The 22315-nt window shown below is 40.4% G+C and overlaps 1 protein-coding gene across 3 annotated transcripts in view; it reads right to left on the minus strand.

Moving 5' to 3' along the window:
- Positions 1–22315, minus strand: part of LOC135491392 (cadherin-like and PC-esterase domain-containing protein 1) — an 84932-nt gene that overhangs the window by 24317 nt on the left and 38300 nt on the right. For all 3 annotated transcript variants that reach the window (XM_064777236.1, XM_064777237.1, XM_064777235.1), the window contains exon 2: positions 17396–17615. In XM_064777236.1, the coding sequence (XP_064633306.1) occupies positions 17396–17599 (204 nt within the window). In that variant the 5' untranslated portion in view covers positions 17600–17615. The remainder of the gene's footprint in view (positions 1–17395; positions 17616–22315) is intronic.

Here is a 22315-nt window from a genome sequence, read left to right on the forward strand (position 1 = left end):
TGGAATATAACAATTTGCCTGAATTCCAACCCCCAATGTGTTGTTACGGTTAAGATCTCTCCTATCTCGGCCCACTGCATCGGTGGAACGTTTATATGATGCCTAACTTGCCACAGAACGCTTTTAATGGGATGGACCCGAGAGTCAAAAGTGTCCATTAAGTGGACATTATAAGCAGCTGTTAGGTAGGCAAGATAAAGTTACACAAAGTCTCCAATAGGGGTCTCTCCCATCGCACAGTACGAATGAATATTATTTAGATCGATCTCGATGGCCTAGTGGTTTAGGCGTCCGCCTCGTGAACGGAAGGTCGAAGGGTCAAAGCCCGCTGGTAACCTCTTTCCCACGCGGTCGGTTGGTTAGCCGCCAGCTAAATTAAATATAGGGTACAAACTGCCTTCTCACCAGGCGCCTGGCATTTGAGATAGGAGTTTGGAAGTAAAGTGTGTCTCATAAGCGAAAAGCTGGCTGGCCCTTTCATTAGGGGTGACACTATAATAAACAAACTTTACTTTACTTTACTATTTAGAACTGAATCTAGCATGAGCCAGTGCATTATTGTTTATATTAGTCATCCGAAGTTGGCCAATTTAACCCCGCCGCTCCTGCCTCATAGTCCCCCTTTTTTTAAATTGTCGAAGACGACAACTTGTCAAGGCATGCAGCAGAGTTGATCCGCATGAATTGCCGACTTAAGTATTGCTTTACCTATCAATGTGTATCTATAGCTTCGAGCAACAACACAACCTTGTACTTTCGACGCGAAAACAATCCATCAAGAAGATATAACTGGTGATAGATTACATGAGATCCCAACCTCCCCCGGGATAATATCAATACTCATAAGTAACACGACCGGATATTTTGACATCCCCTCCTGACCTCCGCTACAATCAAGTGAAAGGACATAGCCTTACGGACGCCCCGAACAAAATGGATTGGATACTTTCAATTGTTTGGCATTGATTTTTGCGAGTCTAAGAACGACTCCTGTGCCGCGTAAGAGTATGGACTAATCCGGCGAGATTACACGTTCGACGAGATATTTTTAAGGAATTGATCCGAGTGGAGTCTGTTGATTTTTTGCCGACAATGTAAGACCAGATCGAAAAGATTCAGTGTCTTGAATGAAAGGATTGTGCAGCGCAGCAGACGAGATTATTGTTGTGTTGGGTTTGAGAAGGTCGGAGAGGTGAACCGTAGAGCGAGGCTGAGTTTTTTGAAAATATTATCTGCGAATGAAAGGGTTCTATAAGTCATAACTTTAACTGCAGAGTGCAGTGGCCTACACATATGTATTAATATGAAAACTGCACATTTTGCACCAAATGTATTTAAAAATACAGTAGAAAATCTCTACGGACACTCTCGGGACTGACAAGTGCTGTCCCATTGTTCGAGCTCCTGATCTTGAATCTTGAATCTTGAATCTTGAATCCTGATCCTGAACATCGGGGACAGGCGTTCGCCTTGGCGTTTCGGGGGATTTGCAAAAACTCCCTAACCCACAAACCCTACTAACCTCCAGGCAGATAAAAAGTATAATAAAAACATGTAGAAATATCTTCAGCGAAATCTATGACCGGAGGTAATGGAAGATTTATTTTCTTAAGTAATTGAAAATAATCGAACCAGTGGCATGTTTGTTTCTGGCTAGTTAATATTTGAGCGGACATAATATGGATTTCTATCTAAGTTGATTGGAAGAAAATGTCAACACTGGGGTCATATTGCCTCTGTGCAATTGTTGAGTAGATCGGTTAATTTAACTTCGATTGTTTGAAAGTTGTAATAAAGTTCCTTGTAACGCGAAAGCTTCATAGAGGCAAAACATATTCTTAATACAGTTTTTGTTATAGGAACATTTCAATACTGTAGTAATTGAAATAAGTGGCTGTCGCGGGAAGGCTAGATTTTTTTGGTCAGGCAGCAACTGGAAAAGTCACTGGGTAAAGAGCAGATCAAGTCATGTACTCCACGAGAAGGTAAACTTGACTGACCCGCGAACCACAGTGACAATGACCAAAAATCAAAAACAAGCAATGTGTCAAATGATTTGCGAATGGGTAACGGCAGGGAATGATTGGAACACTAGGCTTCCCCCAATGAAACTTAATCGTTTGACCACGATTGACAATAAAAGATGAAATTTATTATAAGCGTGTGTTTTGGGTTTTTTAAGTGCACAATAAACAAACAAGCAATAATAATAATGATCTCCCAATGCCACGAACTTAAACTGTTTCGATCCCATCACAGGAAACTCAGATCAATAATAAGCAACATAAGAGATCTGACCAGAAGTTGGCACACCAGAGCCCAAAATCTTGAGAGCGAAGTCTGAAGAACAGCCGACCGCGCCCACAGTAGGGAATCTGAGACTGCGATCGTCTTCTCAATGCAATTGTGCTGATGGCGATTGAACACAGCTATTGGACTGAGTGCAGCCCGAACAGTGGCTAACAATCTCATCAACCACCAGTTCATCATTACTTTCAACCGCATTATTAGTTTGGTCAGCAAACAAATCAGTCAATCAAACGGAGGGTCATATTATTTTGTCCAAGAATTGCGCCATTTGAAACCAATGCTTACTGAGCGTATTTGCGGGGGAAAAGGTTATTTGGGTCCCGGAGCTCTGTGATTTAGCCCCTGTAATGCTGGATAAAAAAAATATTGCCTCACGATTGTCTTACTTTTTGGCGCTTTTACGTACAAAACCGTAAGCCAAGGTTCTGATGCACTGCTAGCGTGTGAATCAAACCACACGATAGCCTTCCAGTCAGTGGGAGTTCTATAACTGGCACCCCACTGCCATATCAATCAACCAAGTCAAGTAGAAATATGAATTAAGCACTAATTAGAAGAGACAAATAACCTAATGTTTCTCTCAACCGTGAGCAAAGATAGATTGAATTTTCCTATACGGATTCTCTCAAATCACGAACCAGACTGTTTACCGAATCCCTACCTCACAATCCCTCCATGACGGGGCCAATCTTGGACACAATATTCAGAGAAACTCTGCCAGTCTCGTCACAGATATTCCTGAAATGTCTTCATTTGTCTGCACTTGCCTGGCTTTGAAAAAAGTAGACCCGTAGGTTGGTTATAAGTTGAATTTTATTCACGGCTGATTATATAAGTTACTAGTATAAGGATATTAAGTTTAAAAGGTTTTGAAACACGTAATAAACGAAGAATGTTCATTTTGAAATACTCACACCTCAACGCGGTCAAAAAGAATTTTAAATAGTGCTTTGCAAAGCGATAATGAATGCTGTTATTACACCATAGTAAGCCAATTGGACTGAAACTTCATCATTTTCTTTAATTTTAACACACCTAATTTGCAATTTAAGAAGAACTATACATTTTAAATAGAAAATGCCATTCAACTGGCATGGTTAAACCACGCCTTGGTTTTCGCTGATTGGTATGACACGGGTGCGTGACCTACATGTAGTGGTTGCGAAACATACAGTAAACTTTCTACAAAAAAGGTTCATTTTGGGACCCGACGTTTCCCGAACTCAGGAATGACGTTATGAGGTCATTTATGACGTCATCATTTTCCGACAGTGGGAAGCACGACGTCGTGACGTTGGATTTGAACGGCGAAACACTACGCGGTACATGCATCCGAGAGATGTGTAATCAATTCGTATTTGAATCTGTTCGCTACACTCGTCGGCTTTCGTATCCATCTACAGCTAGAAATCAGCGAAAGCTCTTCCAACTGCTTCCTGCGAATGTGGACTTTTACCTCCGTAAATCGTCGTACGGTACTTCGAATTTCGGCGTTTGTAAAGGGTTAGTAAACCTTATATGATAATTTCTTTGCAAGTGCAACGCTCACACACTGTTAGCAAGGTTTATCATGTCTGTATGTGTAATACAATCCAGCTGACTAACTGCCAAACGAGATTCATTGTTGCGTACTACAGTAAACTTTCTACAAAAAAGGTTCATTTTGGGACCCGACGTTTCCCGAACTCAGGAATGACGTTATGAGGTCATTTATGACGTCATCATTTTCCGACAGTGAGACGCGACGTCGTGACGTTGGATACCGCACACCCGTTTTGATTTTGAGAGAACAAAGCCACGGTCTTGATTTCTCCCGCATTTTCAATACTTATTTGCAGCTTAGTCGAACAAGGGATGGAATGGATGATGAAATCGTTTCAGCCGTTTTTTTGCTAGACATGTGAGTAAAAACATGAATTTGTGACGTGCTTTAACTCGATGGCAAGGAACCGGACGGGGCAGGTACGCGTCAAATGCAAAGAGTCAAAGACCTCTGGTACGTGCTTGCCCAGGACAAATCCCCGGCTTCAGCTTCCGCAGCTAGGCCGAAGAGATTATATCATATCAGCAAATAAGGATTTTTCATTCATTACCAGTCTGCGTGAATTTTGAAGCGCATGAGAATTAGACTTAACAGCCAACGAATGAGCCATCTTCATCATTCTGCACGAATGTGCACATTAAAAGAATTCATGCACTCCCCGCCCTCGCAGAAAATGGGAAACAAACAAGGCTTAATGCTAATTCCCAAATTAGAAATGACCTTGGCAGCTATGGTCTATGGAATCACTCAGAGAAGAAGGAACAGGCGGAAAATGCTGGTGGAATTTTAAAAAGGGGATGAAATACCTTTGCAATGAAGGCATATTCGCATGTACTATTCATTCATCATGTGAATTCCTTCACAGTCAAAGGTTGGAAATCCCTGTCCCAAATCCAGTCATCACACAGCTGCTCAAGAAAGGGTTATGAAAGAACCATGTGAACAGACTTTTGTTTTGGCATATTTATATCAACATGAAGTTCATCTTACATATAAATGCCTTGGAAACAAAAGACTGCTACATTTCTGTCCAACATCCTGCAGCTCAGACGGATTCAGCAAGTCCATCTGTTGACAACAACGACCCAGAGAAATCCTCAACGGTACAAGTCAAAGTGGAAAGGTAAGTGAAATTCCATTTTTTCAGTTCTTATGTAACTGATTTGCAACAACTGATATATAAAGTGATTGTTTTTTTCAGAATGCGATGGGATGGAGTTGTAGTAGTAAGTTGTACACGAGAGCCATACAAAGAAGATTGAACGGGCGAAAAGAGAAGTGTTGAGTTCTTGAGGGGCCAGGAGAAGTCCTCAGCGATACAAGTCAAAGTGGAAAGGTAAGTGTAAGTCTATCGATCTAAAGTAATTGTTGTTGCAACCACTAAAGTGATTGTTTTCTCATTATCAGAGTGTGATGGGAGGGGGTAATACACGGAAGTTTGAATCCCTGTCCTAATCTACGTAATTTGCAAACCCTGAGATGATAAAGCTGAGAAATTGGCGACATATCATGACACGAAGGATAACAATGTTTTTCATCTAGGTTGCTGAAGGGTGGGATTGTGTTAACCTTATTGTTAACTTTATGGTTAGGAATTCTTGACTCCATATTCCATGTCGATCTGTCGGCGTTGTGCGTAAGTATTCCTCCTTCATTGTAGACGGAGATTTGAATAAGGGCACACCGCAGATAGATCGGCATGTGCTATGCTTTTCTTTCTCGCTCAGATGACAACCTTGTATTACTATTAGGTGTGTTAAATTAAATTAGTCGGAATCTTTTTTAAATCTACCACGCGTCAACTTGTATTACCACGGTGGGTGAAGGTATTGGTTTACCTTTGCAACACAATAGAAACTAGGCCATCCAATTACAGTGTTGGAGGGGTTCATTCAATCGAATAAAAATGATAAATGATAAACTTCCTCTCCAGGTAACGACGTACTTTCCTTAGGCAAACCGGTACCTTTAGACACCGTGATCACGCAAGACATGTGTCTTGTCTCACGAAGAAAAATTGAAAATTTTATGTTCGTATCTGCCATGCCGATCTATACCGTCGTTGTGCGTATTATCCGGGAGGAGACTTTGGGATTGATGTTCACAGGCGGTAAGTCGGCGTGGTATCTGCTAATGCTGTAAATTGGTCTTTGAAGATATCAGCGAATGTCTAACCTTGTTTGGTTATCAACATGACGATGATTCAGCCTACAACCTTCCTGGGCCATGCCATCCCGATGCGGTATTTGCGGTTACTAAGGTAGCAGATCTAATTATCTTGATAAAATTTATCGAAATCGCTACAATTTGTCAATGCCATGTTGGTTCGGCTATCGATGTTCAAATTGAATAGTCTTGTGAGCGGTTTAATTGTGAAATGTTCTATTCAGGACTCGGCGTTAAACTGATCGAGAGAAGTTCTTGTTAGAGGTAATCGTAACCAACGGGTATATTCATCGTCGTGTTCAAATTTTTTTAAATTTTGACTACCGCGTGCACCGCGCCCATCCGCATATGCGCCGATGGCGGAATTATCACACACGCCCGCACGCACGCATGTAAAATCGACATCTCATGGTTACAAACAGCATACAGTCGACAGGCGTATAAGTTCGCAAAGTCGAAGGTAACGGCAATTTATCCATATGATTTCTTAACAGGTCGCCTTATCTCTTATCCCTGAACAGGAAGGTAATACAGGCTTCACATTGACCACTACGTAAATGCGATTAGCAGAGGCTTGGCCAGTATCTGTACTCGATATATCTAGTTCAGCATTCATTCCTAACTCAAAGACCGTGCGGCTGTTAACGCTCACTGTAACGTTGCCACAAAGAATAATTGCAATGATAAATTTGCTCTATCATGTCTATCCGGACAGCTAAAATAAACCGACTCGTTCGAGCGTTGGTCGTCCGTGCAATCAATTATGTCTTGTTTAGCGGAGTAATGAGCCGCCAGGGAAATATAGTTGCCATATCTTTCACCTCCACGAGCAAACATGATCAGGTTCCCAGGAGCTGGTCCACGGAAGAGCAGGCGATCAAGTCGCCATGAGATGTATTGCTTACACGACGGCGATAATGCCGAGAGCAAATGACATGCTCAAGCTCATTCCAAAGCGTACTCTGCGAGTCCGTTTTTGGTTCTAACGGGAATTCTAATTTATGATCGCGGTTTCTGTTCTTACGGGTCATAGTTCGCCCTCGAGAAGAACTGAATTGCAACAGATGATGTTTTTATTGTCTGTAGCATTTTTGAATGTGCAATTTGTTTTGGTTCCGGCACCTTTTCCCAAACGACTTTTATCAAGAGTAGATAAAGAATAAGAATGTAGCAGCAGTACGACAGCATCTTATCCTGCACTAGGAACCAAATTCTGACAATAGGGGGCTTGTATCAGGTAAATCTGCAGTATTGACAGAGTGACTTGGTTTCTCCACATAGATCTATATACCATAATCAGCCAGAATACAATAGGGCCGGAAACATTTCCGGGGCACATTAATTTTTCTACTGACACCGATATTGTTGTTCATTATCGTTTTCAGTTTCTCCCGTTACTCAGACTCTTGGGTACAATGGGAGTCATAAGAACAAAGGTTGTATGTTTCGGGAACCAACTAACTATAGTGCCGAGGCAATTTTGCACCTTCAATCGCTAATAGACTGCCGCTACGATACAGACTGACTTTCCGTCCTACATGTATAACTCTTATTTCTGTCTGGGGAATAAGAAGAAACACAATGTATCAGACAAATAGACTTGGACGACCAATACTGTATACTGCCGCCACGGGGATTGAATGAAACACTGTCTAGCTACTTTTCTTTGAATTATCAGAATGGGCTGAAGGCCATTTTCCCGAGACTTAGTTTCTATCTTCTTTTTTACATTTACTCTGGTTATGAATGTGTATTTGGTCGTGTACCTGCACGACCTGATTTGGCATCACATTTGACCAAGTTATTGCGAAAAAGATCTTCCCTAATCAGGCGAGATCCTTCATGACCACATCCCGGTCCTGAAATCAGAAACATGCCTGTAATATTTGATTTGCCAGGACATGTTGGCTGGACCACAAAAACATACAACCCGATGTTCAAAGAGGGTTAGTAAATTCATTCAATGTACATTAGATCAATCGATGCACTTCGAACTTAATTTTAAAACAATGGGCTTGTGGGCATTTAGTACCCAGTGTTTCAACTGTCTAAACATGATCGCTGCCATGTCATTGCAGCACATGATGACGAGTATCAACTTTTTTTTAAATTTACGCTTCGCTGTGGCTTTAAAAACGACAGTACTTTTAGTCATAACAAAATTGCCAAACCTATTTATTTGCTCCATCGAAGTCATTTACCAGTAGAAACACGTTGAAGAATTCTCGCGGACTGTGACCAGACATAACTTTCACCACACCTTTGCCATACTTAGTAATCGAAATCGAATGTCGGATATGATTTGCTGCGGCTTAAATTTTCAACTCGACCAATCACAGCCTTAGAGTCACGCTAACTTCATCATCGCGTTTCTATGACTTCATCACCTCATAATGTCACTTCCACAGACGTCCTATTTCGTAGATTTCAACTCAATTATCTGTTTGATTTGATGTAATCATCATTTGAGTGTGCTTTAAGCCGAGGGATGCTGTACCGGGTTAGATAATGAGTACGCCATCATTGGCTCTAAACTAGTAATGGGGGTGTCGATCAATCAATATTGCTGCTTGACAGAAAACATCCATCGAGTTAGAACACGGCTTATTTTGATTTCAGCGTTACTTCAACGACTGTGAGTGTAAGAAATCGGGGTGAGCTGGTCACTGGACTATGATAACAGCAATGCATCTGTGCCTCAACGCCAAAACTCGAAAAAGGCGCATCCAATGTCGACCTCTATGAAATACAGGTCGTGTTCGTGAATACCGGTATCGGGTGCCATTTTGAAGAGGCCTCTTGGGGTGCCATATATTGCATGCATTATAATTGGCTATTTATATACTCCATGAACAGTGTTATTTAGATGTTATTGTATGCACAGGTCGTCACAGTCATTGGCTAAAGATCTGTAACCAGCGGGTATTTCGAATGTTTTGTTAGTCAATGTTCCAGGGCGGTATGGGAAGCGGCGCTTTGCGGATTGTGCATTACAAGTCACAATAAAGGCGAGACCAGGGCCTACTTAGTCCTACTGGTACCCTTCTGTGGACCTCCGAAATGTATGGTCCTACTTTTATAGTACAGAAAGGATAGGCTACCGGTATTCACGAGGACATCCCGTATTTAAAATGCAGGTGTTGAACTTTTTTAGCTTTCTCATGATCAGGAAAACTGTGATTCTCGGTTTTCTAGCTATATCAGGTAGGCCACAAAAACGAGGCAACTACCATGGAATTGTACAATAGCTAAAACGCTGTATATCTCATATAACAGACACAACCATTATATTATATGACTCTTTGCTACATTCACTGAAATTCTAACTGCATTATAGCTAACATACATAGATCAAATATTGTGAAAATGATAACATGAAACTGTTTCAAAATTTGATGTATAATAATGTAATACCAGACAGAACCCTTTAAACAGAGAATTCTGCCAATTCTGCCGATTTATCGTGACCGGGGCCATGGTGAATCCAGACGACACTGAATGCGTCTTGTAAAAAGAATGAGCTATTTGAGTTACATCGGGTTGCAACCCCGGGGTCTGCGACTGAAACAGGCATGCTAATTTCAACGTATTAGCCACAAGTTGCCAAGGGAGCTTGGCCAGAGGGTGATACAAGATGATTCAACCAGAATCATAAGATCGAAAGCATTCGCTCGGCTATACATTGCCTTCAACAGACTAATTCAACAAGCGGTATGAAATCAAATGATGATTATGATGCTCTATTTTTGGAGTGAGGTATTGAAGTCAAGTGTTTCCGCATGGGAGAAGCATGCATGCGATCAGTGATGGCAAGTGCCGTATACGACATTGCTATGTTTTTTTTATCTAACTCCTTCACTTCTAAATTCATGTACCATCTGTTCGTTAATGTTGAAATGGTGTTCCATTGGGACAGGTTTAGGGCACATTTCATGTTGGTCACCGTCTCCTTTCAAACCAAATCAATTTTCCAAGGAAGAAGAACAGTAGGACTTTGGTGGACCAAGAAATACCTATTTACTCCTTTGTAGATTGAGGTATACCACCTAGCTTAATCATATTAACTTGTTGCCCCATTTCTTGGAACATAATTTTGGCTTTGAATAATATTTATCTATTTCTAGTTTATATCAATTGTTACTTTGACTTGCCGCAATTTTGCAAACGTGAATGCATCACTTGGTAGAAGCATGATTCTCAAAAACAACTAAGGTACCTTTATATGGGCAAATCTGGGTCCAGCTTGAATGTGCAAGAATACTTGACCATGATGAAACACAACTCGATGTAGTACAACTTACATCGTTAACAAAGGTGGGGGATGCTGTTATTTTCCGTGACAATTTAACATTGGTTCGGTGGAGATCGGTGATTGGACATGAATTACAGTTAATAGATAGACTATTGAAAATGAAGAAGAACTTACTGTCAGGTGCAGATTTGATGAAAATCAAAAGTCTAAAATTAGAGTTTCATTTTTCGATGATACTGTTCGCATTGATATTTATTGTGCATTTAATCATGGCTATCATTAGCCTTATATTTATTTTTGTAAGGCATTGTGTCTTAATGATCGGGCTGGATATGAATAGGAACAGTAAAAAACATTAACGGTATCGTAATTCCCCAGTCATGACAGTCAAAGGGCAAGGCGGGCGTCAGCTACAAAAAAAAACATTTAAAATTTCGTAAAATCCCAACGTATGCACGCCAATGCAATGCATTGCATACATAACATGACAGAAGGACAAGGACACGCACCATCGTTACCAAAGAAGTGAATCTTGTAGCAATCTCCACATACGTTCCCCCCACTTAATCCACGCTCAACCTCATTTGTCAATTAATCAGATTTACTTGCCCAATATGACACGCAACTACAGATAACACTGACACCCTATTGATTAATTCTCTAATATGTTGCCCTATGTCATAACTAAATCCGTGGATAAGATGGGGATAAGAAATGTATCTGGCGCTCAGCTGCTTTGGTCGGCTCCTAGTTACTATAATTTATTATACTCAAGTGTGACAGGGATATCATACGAATCAGTTGTAGTAGTCCGGGCAAATATGAGTTTGGCCAAATAGATTTCCCGAAAGTGCGTGATGTCAGGAAGTCCTCTCAAAAGCAAAATGACAACAGTTTCAGAATGCGCATTTAAAAAAATAATCATAGGCCTGTATATCAAAGGAAATGCTGTGATCTCCTCTGTTTATTGGGACTCACCTCGTTCGTTTGAAAATGCAGATCCCAAAAACCTTAACTAAAAACATACAAAATCACTAAAACCGCGAACACTTTTAATATCCATGTGGTATAACCAAAAATACCTATTTTCTCGTGAAAGACAGCTATGCTCTCGAGAAATAGTGTGATAAAGATGTAGTTTAGTCCGTTCATTTTCAGCATTGTCATGGTATCTGGACCAAAAGGCGTCACATACAATTCAGACAAACATCTTTCTCGCCAACAATAACTTTTGGGAAAGCCCCATGTAGGATATTTGGTTGCATGTAAATAATGCCATTTTGTTTTGAACACGAGGCCAATATCATAAACTATCACGACATTATGTAATTTACAGTACCTGCAATTATGGTGAATTATTACTTAATTAATAACCTCGGTAATCGAAAAGGAAATTAATAATTCCACGAGTCAGGTTACCTGCCAATTATTCAAGTTACGCTGCATCACAAAAAGCTAGAGTGGCAAAAATACATCCATTATATAACGAATATTGAAAGTCTTACAAACAGCTCATAGACAATATGAAACGTTTATCTGGATATAATATTCATCTTTTCATTTACTACTTTAGTTTATAACTACAAGAACCGACACTGACATTGTCAAATTTCGTTGAAAAAGTATCGAAATGTCCAGTTATGATTGTGTGCAGACTATCGTTCACTAAAGGCAGAGTCTACGTGTGCAATGTATGTGGACCAAGTGTATGACATTGCCAGAGTACATGATTGTATGGGAGCATACCTATGTTCCCCGGTATACCTATGTTCGCCGAAGAGGAACCTATGTTCCCCGAAGAGGTACCTATGTTCCCCGATGAGGTACCTATGTTCCCCGGTACCTATGTTCCCCAGGTACCTATGTTCCCAGTACCTATGTCCGCAAAGAAAAGTGTGCTTTTTGTGACACGGTTTGTGTCCACAAATTCCTGGAAAGACCTCACAGAATGAAGTCACTGAATTCAAGGAAATTGCAATTCCCAGAAATTCCCCAAAAAGCAGAGTTTCAGTATTTTTTTTGTTTAGCATAGATTCATTGTTTCGTGACTTAAAGGCCAAGGTGCACGCACCTTTGCTTTAAATTGGTACATACACTGTATCATAAAAACTATATGGGGGAACATAGGTACCGGGGAACATAGGGATGACCCCGATTGTATATCTGTATAGTTGACAAGAACTAAAGTCATTGAGATCATGACATGTTCAGAGTACTCGAGACCTCAAGAGAGACGCTCTTCCAATCTCCTTCCTTAGTTGGCTTTTCTATAATGCATTAACTCAAGTCTCTCTCTTTCAGTATCTAGCAAAAGAGGCTCTTATAGTTGCTATTGCCGGTGACTTCTGCTGGATCTTATGTCTGTGATCTTACCAGATTACAAGGAGAATACGTCACTTCGGAGTTCTTGAATACTCGAAGTAATGTGATATTTTGATTATTGATACGTGCATAATGTACATGAAGAACTCAAAAAATGACGCACTTCCACTTTCCTCCCGATCGGTCTTTATAGGATTATTCACGCTTTCTCCACTTAAACAAGTGCTTCCAATGAAGGATACAACATACTATGCGATCCATAAAATGTAGGTTGTGCGCCGAGGTAATCGGGAGTTTAGGCATTTACGAAAAAAGTGAGGATACTATAGTTACAAATTTCAGTTCTTTTACCAGAAATGTCTTCCTTTAAGACAAATGATACGTGTGTGGAAAGAACCAGCACTGTTGCTCGATTAACTTGCCGTCGATCGATGAGCCCTCCCTAACACAAGACAAATATCGTCTTCACCCACCTGATGGGATGAGTGGACCTCTCGTATTACAATCAGATCAGAGCTAGCACGGGGGTGTCATATCGTGTTTTAGTAATATTGAATATCTGTAGGTTACAACCCAACAAAAATACGCCACGGACATGATACCACGCTTCAAAAAAATCACGTAGTACTTTTGATTCTTGATGTTTATTGAAATTGTCCTTACCATTCAGATGATATAAATAAGACACGATCTATTGTGTAGCAATCGCTTGATAGACATATCGTCCTCGTGCTCGGTATCGGGTGCCATTTTGTAGAGGCCTCTTGGGGTGCCATATATTGCAAGTATTGTAATTGGCTATTTATACTCCATGAACAGTGTTATTTAAGTGTTATTGTATGCGCTTTGCAGATTGTGCATGACAAGTCACAATAAAGGCGGGACCAAGGCCTACTTAGTCCTACTGGTACCCTTTTGTGGACCTCCAAAATGTATGGTCCTCCTATAGAACAGAATGGATAGGCTACCGGTATTCACGAGGACATCCCGTATTCACGAATAACAGGTACATGCACATTTGTCCAAGGACACATCTCTTCAGTTCAGCCAATTATCAAATCCCCGCCTAGAACTGTTATTTTTCCATAATAGGTCAAAATGATATCGATGTCATCCCTGGATGACATTGAAGGGCAGGACTTGATATTTACGCGCAATAAGATCCTAATGGCTGAAAAAACTTGGGAAGTCAGACAAAAGTACTGGAAATCATATACACTCGGCCAGGATACTATTCAGGGAATTTACCCTTCGAGGGACTCGACGATTAAAAAACAAAGGCAATCTACAATATTTTGGATGTGTAATAAAAATAAATTTGCCTAGCCAAAGAAATCAGTTATGAATGGATTATTTCTAATTTCCTATAGCCTCTGGCCATTTTGCAAATGAAGAATATCACCGCATTCGAGGAAGTGAGAACTGAGCGAAAGCTTCCTTATTACCTGGAGGTTTCCGCCTAGAAATGAGATATAGGCGGTTCGATCAGTTTTTCGATTCATACAATTCAAGAATCACAGGGCGCCTTTTTACGCCAGAGTTACATGTAACTCAGAAATCGTACGTTTTTCAAAAACAAATCGATTATAGGATGGAAAATATTAATTAAATCTGTCGTAAATATATTCTTTGTATACATGTAGCTATCTAAAGTCATAATTATGCTGTCAATGTGTTCTTATAGCATAAGACGAAAACAATCAAGAAGGGCGAGAAGGACGCGCTTTTGATATCTTGGATGTGACCGAATATCCATATGTTATCGGTTGTAGTCACCATAACACCTGAACACTGTTGGATTATTTTCTTAAAGCATTCATGGAGAAACCAGTCTGAAGAAACCACTCCGAAGTTTGATAAGCCCGTAGCAGTTAAACTGTCTTTTGTAAGCGTTGTCGTAGAGTCGGTCAAATTTAAAATCACGTTAAGCGGGGAACTAATTGTAGTTGGTTGACTGTTGTCGGTATGTAACATACAGGTATAGGCTGCAAATATCTATTCTAAGCCCATTCAGAAATAGCAGCATTTTTGGCAAATGATAGAGAACGAATTATCTTTTTAATCTGACGTGATACAAACTTAAAGAAGAACAAAAAATGTTGTACAGCGCCTTTCTGTGTGGAAATACTTTGTCTAATGACTGATGTTTTGTCCATGCTCCTAAGACAAGATGGCATAATTGCACATCCGCCTGTGGAATCATAACAACTTCTTACAATACAACACTAACAACGCTTTATCCCTTTGTAATCTGTATAAGGCAAATACACGAATTCACCATAAATGTGCCTTCATTGCTTTCATCTGTTCGCAGTTATGGAAAACCACTTCGTTTCCTTTACTTGCCTTTAACGGTATGCATCTGAATAAACACGCAATCGTATCAACTACCATGACGACGCTTTTAGTTGATTAAGTGTGACAATCTATCGTTCCGATACAGGATAGGTGGGTTACCTTTCTATAAAACATCTTTCTTGCTAGAATCTTCCCGTTCCAATTTCTCCGACGTATTGGAGACCCAAGGCAATGTAGGTTGGGCTAAAGTAATCCCATTTAGGCCAACCGTGTGTTTGTCACAGAACAATGCATGTTCTTCTTACATGATAAACAAGTTTTCTTTCCAATCTCGTCAAAGCAAAGCTTTAGCAGATACTAAAGTTGGACATTTAAACGAATAGCATTCACCTTAGGCAATAACTAAAAGCGATGTCTAAGGTATAGCAGAGGAAATCCCTGACAATAGGGATCTCATTCTGTCTGCTTTGTTTGAATTTTTTATGATTAATTTAAACTCTGCATCCAGGAAAGGAACCGTTGATACACAGTTAGTAAAGTTAACGAGGTTTTGATTAATTTTGTTAAAAGAGATATTCTTGGTAACCATAATTAGAGGTTGTCCCAGTTTACATCGTCATGAAGTTGCCTCGCCTTTTTTAACTGTCCTTCAACAGAAAAGGAATACTTCGATAATGGTGAAGCCTAGCGCAACATCATGTTAACATAATGGTGATACTAAGACAATTACACGCTGAATTTCGCTTGCACATTTTGCGTAACGATCTCAGAATTGGCATAACCCATTGTGAGTGTGTTTTTGTCAGAATGGTAACTATTACGGTTATAGCGATTTCAAAGAATAAACTGGTTCGGTACACATGTCACGGCACAGTTACAAATGCCATTTCATTAACAGATTCCTAAACTGAAATTAAACTGATAGCATTTCAGCACCAAGATATCCAGGGAAACAAAAAAAAGCAATAAGTCGTATTCATTTAAACCATGGATTGTTATATATAATATTTAAGTGGTCGATTTTTGTCGCAGCCATTTGGGCCTAGGGCCCCGCACTCACTTCAGAGTGCATTATTAATGGGCTTCAGCTCCATGAAGCTTTCATCAGTGCACCCAGCCCCTGTGGATTTCATGTTCCCAAGGTAAGTGTACGTACATTGCCACGTCATTTAAATATTATTTCCCTCCGTAAACTTATTTCCTTTACTGTCCAGCTGTTTCAACCTCTCCGGTTTCACGTGTCTTCTTTAGGCACACAGGTTAAACTTTTAACCATCTAGACCCACTTTTTGCCAACTGCTTGGCTCAGACCGCCCTTCAGCAGGCCATACTGCCTGGATGGACTGACCAAGATCTACTCTAGGTCAATCAAGGGGAGAAATTGACTCCTTGCGGTCCCGCTATCAGGATACCTCTGTATATCCAACCGTATTTCTTTGTCGCCACACGCATCTGATGAGTCTCTCTTGACGAAACCGCATTTACTGCACCTTCATGACCTATCAGGCACACATGGTTGCTTCATACCATCAGTGCACGGTGCCCAGTAGCCAAAATCCTTCATTTTGGTCCTCTCTTGTTGCCATGAGCAACAGAGCATGCAGGCTCAGGCTATGATGTCACTGATGACGTCACAAAGATGCCATGACGTCATCATGATGTCATGACGTCGGGTCAACAGCTGTCAGACAGTCCCTGAATGATCTCTTCATTCAGTTGCGGTCATGCAGGCGCAGTGGACGCCAAATTGCCACATACATGTAACCATGATAATAAATTGAGTAAGTTGACACTCCATTCATCTCATATACGTTAAGATTTATGTTCTAGACAATTGATAAAATTTGGCGGACAACATACATGGGCTTGATTAACATACCTTCGAAGCCTGGAAAAAAAACCTGCTGTCCATTCACTTTTGACCGAAAGTGTTCAGAATTCTTTGCATGATTAGAAGCTTACTCTGTGATATTATCATATCAAAATATCGCGGACTTCTAAAGAAAATGCCAAAATAGAGAACAAATCAATTTATACTGATGTTTCTTCTGTAATCACAGGGAGTAAGACAAGGCTGGCATGAATCATGATGAAACCATGAACATGATGAAATAATAATAAAATGTATCGAATGACATAAAAAGTGACAACAAAAGTCTCAGAAATCTCAAGTTTTTTAAATTGACTTGTCTCACATAGCACGCAATCATTTGATAAGATAAGATAAGATAAGAGTCACGAATTTATATATCGCTCCTCAGTGATGAGACTGTTAAAGCGCTGGCCCGAAATGTTCCTTGAAGAGAAATGTTTTTAGAGATTTTTTGAAAGGCAGAAAGTCAATGGTGTTGGCAAGTTCATGAGGAAGAAGATTCCACAGTCTTGCAGCAGATGCCTCGAAACAGCGATCACCGTAGGATGTCCTTGTTCGTTTGACGGAGATAGCCAATAAATTGAGAATCAGCGTATAAAAAACAGGACTACAAGCAATGAAGGTTACTCACCTCGGCAAGTCTCCATCTGAGCGCAGTGTTATAAGTGCCCTTCTGCAGTCTGTCATGCTGAATGCCACCGGGGCTGTAATCCAGTGAGAAGCTAGGCGATGATAGTATATTGAGCACGATTACACAGCCAGTCATCGTGACTAGGACAGTGAAGACCCATCTGTGCAGGGTGATCTGACGCGAACCGAATGGACCCAACATCATGGTCGGGCATCCTCACCTAGAATGAAAGAATGCAGGGAGAATGAATAAAAAATATATCCATGGTAAGATGTTTTGGCATGGAGGCAAATGATGGGACAAGGACACAAGATTGATGGAGAGCTAATCCGGTTTCTTTTGCTGTAGATATTATTCCAAGACTGCAACCTGACCTGAGCTTATGACTGCAGCATCATTGGACCATCATAAATAGCGTTACGTTTCTCTTGATCGCGTACTGAATGAGTGGTTGTTTAACGCAGCGAGGTTAACATCTCGGCGCTTGTATATCGTATTGCAAAATGACCGTGGCAAAACAAGATAATGTCTGCTCTCGGAACTGAATCTAGGAAAAAAGTTGAATATTTCAACCAATGTAATGACATCTGCTGTTGTCATGATATGAATTTACACTTGCTAGTGATAGTGAAAATGACGAATCCATCGTTACGAGGAAGTAGAGTTGACACAGATGCAGTGTATTTACGGTATGACAAACCACGAATCATACGGATCATCAGTTAAGTACAGGTAAGCAAGGCCAACTTGCCAGCCCAGGCGAAAGACTTCGGCAATCCCAACCATCGGTAAAGGGATTGCGACCATTTGCGATCACCTTGGTCCAAACACACACAGGCCAAAACGAGTCGATCATGGTAAATCGCTAATTAATCAACATGAGAATCGTTTTCTGCTTCCAACATTTTTAATTCAACCGCATCAATTGCTAATATAGTGGATGCACACCCACACACACTTTTGTCGGATTGCCGCCACAGAGTAATCAAAAAGTTGTAAAAAAAGTTACGACATGAATTTTCATTTCACTCCATTGCTTTTTATAAAAGAGACGGCTCAGACATGTTGGTATTAACATTCGAGAATTGCATCCTCCTCGTGCTTTTTGAAACGTCTTGTAAGCGCCAGGTAATAGCCATCAAGGATGGATCCTATTCATACTTGGTAAAACCATTTCAAAATGTCAGGAGTTGAATTTTCGCTCCAATTCAAATGGTATTGTCCGTCACCGTTTCCAATGGGTACTAAGATGAGTTGGCCTACTAAACAAGTCATACATCAATACTAATCTGATTCAGCTATTAATATGGAATTTTACATTTTTCATACATGATTAAATGAATTGAAACCGGCGCATAAAACGTATTAGAAGATATTAAGGAAATAGTTGCGTGGATGTTAATCATTTTTATTCATTATTAAAACGGCACTGCAATTATGTAAAGGTTTTTACTTACATTAACATAGAGTATACAGAGTTCTCGCACTGATCGGGACGGTGCATTTTAGATTGCGTTTTGCTTCCCTTGCAACAAGAGTTTATTAGCATCCGGATAAAACGAGTCATGTCCCAGACTGAATTGAGTAAATCCCGATAAAAAAGTCATCTGAAAACATTCCAAAATCCGTTTTACATCCAAATATGATCGACGAGACCTTTTCTATTGCGGTAAAACTATGAAAATCTATAAAAATGTAGTATAGTAACCCATGCAGCTTATCAAAACTAGATGGCATGGCATGTTTCCATTTAGCATGTTGAGCAAACAGGCGTCCATTCATTGCCGTTAGGATGTGTTTACGTTAGTGGAGGAGGTTCTATCTAGAGTCGACATGTATTTCACCTAATAAAAACGGGGCGCTTTCAGTCGTCGCTGCCAACATGAAATGAAAATTTAATGTTAATCTTTTTTAGCGCTTTTTATTGTACAGCTGTAATGTCTCAAATCACTTTACATTCATTCCCAAGCCTACTCTGAAACCGTGCTGAAGAAACCGGTAGGCTTACAGTGCAGGTTGCAATACTCAGCATCATGCTGTCATTATCACAACGGTCTAATCGAAAGCGCAAACTCATGTACATAATCATCCACACAGTGATTTAGAAAGTTCTTCAACTACAATACAAACCTTCTGTCGGCTTTGTAGTTTATGTAGAACCGCCGGTAATAGCCCGGCGATTTTTTTCTAGTGAAGAGTGTGAGAGTGAGGACTCCATGTTGGCAGTGCCAAGCACATGGTCGGAAACGTTAGGGATTTGGGAATTGGCAATCCATCCAGGCAGTGGGGATCCATAGAGTGAGTCACAATCAAGTAAATCCAGCAGTCCAGTGATCCAGCTTTTTCGAATACCCAGCACTGACCTACATTTGACCACTTCAGGAAAGTTGAAAGTACCGAGTGGCACGGATGGAACCCCAAACCCACCACCTTCCGATCAGATGTCGGCGCTCTTACCTGCGACACTGTGCCACACCGCACTTCGAGTACTCGAGGTCCGACTTGTGACGCACCTCTGCGGTCATTAAAAAAATATTGTGTTGAGAACTGAACGTCAACAAGGACATTATTAGCTATATAAACAATTTTGGGCGGTTGTAATGTTAGTAGGAGGAAACCTACGCTGTCGAAGAGAGTCGCCCTCTCTATCACATGAGTGTGCCAGAACTCGGGATTTCAGAGGTGACAGGTGCTGATGTTACCACTTCGCCGCTCCGACAGCAATTCCGCGCGCATTCCTCCTTGTACATGATACTTCATCGACATTATTGACCACATGATAATTTGAGACAGTCCCTTATGGATTGAGTGCAATACTGAGTGAAAATGGCAGCATGCGTAGTGAGCTGATTTTTTTCTGTCCAAGTTATGACATTTTGACATACATTGATATTCGAGTCAAGCAAGCATGTACTGCAACGAGGAACTGGCACTCCACTGGATGACATCAGGTCAACCAAGCACCTGAATATGCGCGACTTGTTTGACTTATCAGATACGCAGTCCATATCAAAAGCAATTATATTCCATTTAAATTCCTCTGCTGTGTAAGGGCTCAGATTTCAATGTTGATAAAGCAAACACGATATTATGATACCTGGGATGTTGTATAAATCACCGAGAGCTACCGGTACACTCTTAGAAAAAAAGGTTTTAGGGCTTTTAAAAAACCTTCACAACTACGCACCCCGAGGAGTTTTTCTAGCGAAGTGAACGACCCTAGAGGTTTTTCACAAATTTCTAAAACCGTTAATGGTTTTTCACTTTACTAAAACACGTTTACGGGGTGCACATTTGTTGGCCGCAAAACCTTAAGGTTTGAAGCTGAACAACCTTTAATTCAAAGAATGTACCCAAATAACAAAATATTGGCGATTGGTTTGTTTTAAATCCATAAAAAAAGTAGGGAGTATAAATAGCCAATTATAATACATGCAATATATGGCACCCCAAGAGGCCTCTTCAAAATGGCACCCGATACCGGTATTCATGAGGACGACCTGTGTTTCTTAAAGAAAGGTACACTTCCTTAACCGATATTGGAGTTTTATGTTTTTTCGTACATCAAATAGCTTATTCGCATTGCGTACTAATAAGACTAAGAGATATTCGATGGATCAAACAGGTATAGGAGCCGATGTAACTATTCAATATGATGCTATGGTGTGGTAGAAATGAGACACCGATTGTAATCTTTGAGCTCGGAATCGGTCAAACCAGAGGGCAGTGTTTCGGAAAGGTCGTGGTTGTTGAAATTGGAGAAGATATTGTCCACGTACGGGGCCCGATCGATACGACTGCATTGTGTGCGGAATAGATTTCAGGTAGCAATAGACTCGTCTGATCCTATGCGGCCGGTCAAGTTAAGCGATGTCGGTAACGCACCTCTCTGATTCGTTTGAGAAAAGATCCATGCGCGTCTATTGTGGCCTGAAGCTGGAATATTCATTCGATTTCCGATTGGCTCCGTGATGGCCGATAAAAAAACTTATTGACAGACAGCGTTCTTTAATCTCAAATATTTCTGAAATGTCTCGGAAAATCAAGACGTGGAATAACACATGTACATGTGAATATGCAAATTCCATTAAGTAGCTGAACAATTCCATCCTAGACACTGCCTGACTGACACCGACTAAGTACTGTTATTGTGTCGTCACGAGTTTTCTTTTGCCATTTGATTCTCAAGCCACCCAAAATAGAATTGAACATAAATTTTAATCAGTTAGAGTTTTTCAACGAAAGAAAAGGATTTTTACCTGCATTTTCCGCAAGATCCTTTCAGATGGTAAAAAAATAGTCTTTGGCCATTTCCTTTAATTTTTTTTTTTGACGTTTCGGCAATGCAGGGATGTGCATTTGATTAATGACGCACTTCAAAGACTGTGGATTATTATTTTTGTTTCAGAATTTGTTTCTTTCAACCGGTACTAATTACATATACACGCTCATATCAGATTTTGCTGTGGGATAATGAAGATGAGTCGCATATGGCAAGCGTATGAGAAAGGTTTTTCAAATAAACGTGGAAAGATGTCATAGCCTGAAATTCAGAACTAAGTCGACTGTAAACTGCAAACATATCGAGAACATCTTCTGTGTTAAGATGTTCAGACGGCTGTAAATTTCGCCATTGATTAAAAACGAACCGCACAAAGGGTGATAATGTAAGTTTTTCTTTCATAGACAGTGGTAAGCTAAGGCGATTTCATCTTGACCTTTCGATGTATTGAGATTGCTGAGCTTACAGACAACGTGCGTCAAACCCTTGACGAAAAGTACAGCATGCATTTGTATGCAATGTATTTCAAGCTGAAGTTGATCGGCTATTACTCACTCATAAACGACATCGTTGCACACGTGATGGTAACACTGACCATCGCTATTGCTGGATTAGCGGTCTGATATCTCGGCAAGTGT

This window comes from Lineus longissimus, chromosome 7 (assembly GCF_910592395.1).
Source record: "Lineus longissimus chromosome 7, tnLinLong1.2, whole genome shotgun sequence".
Classification (NCBI taxonomy): domain Eukaryota; kingdom Metazoa; phylum Nemertea; class Pilidiophora; order Heteronemertea; family Lineidae; genus Lineus; species Lineus longissimus.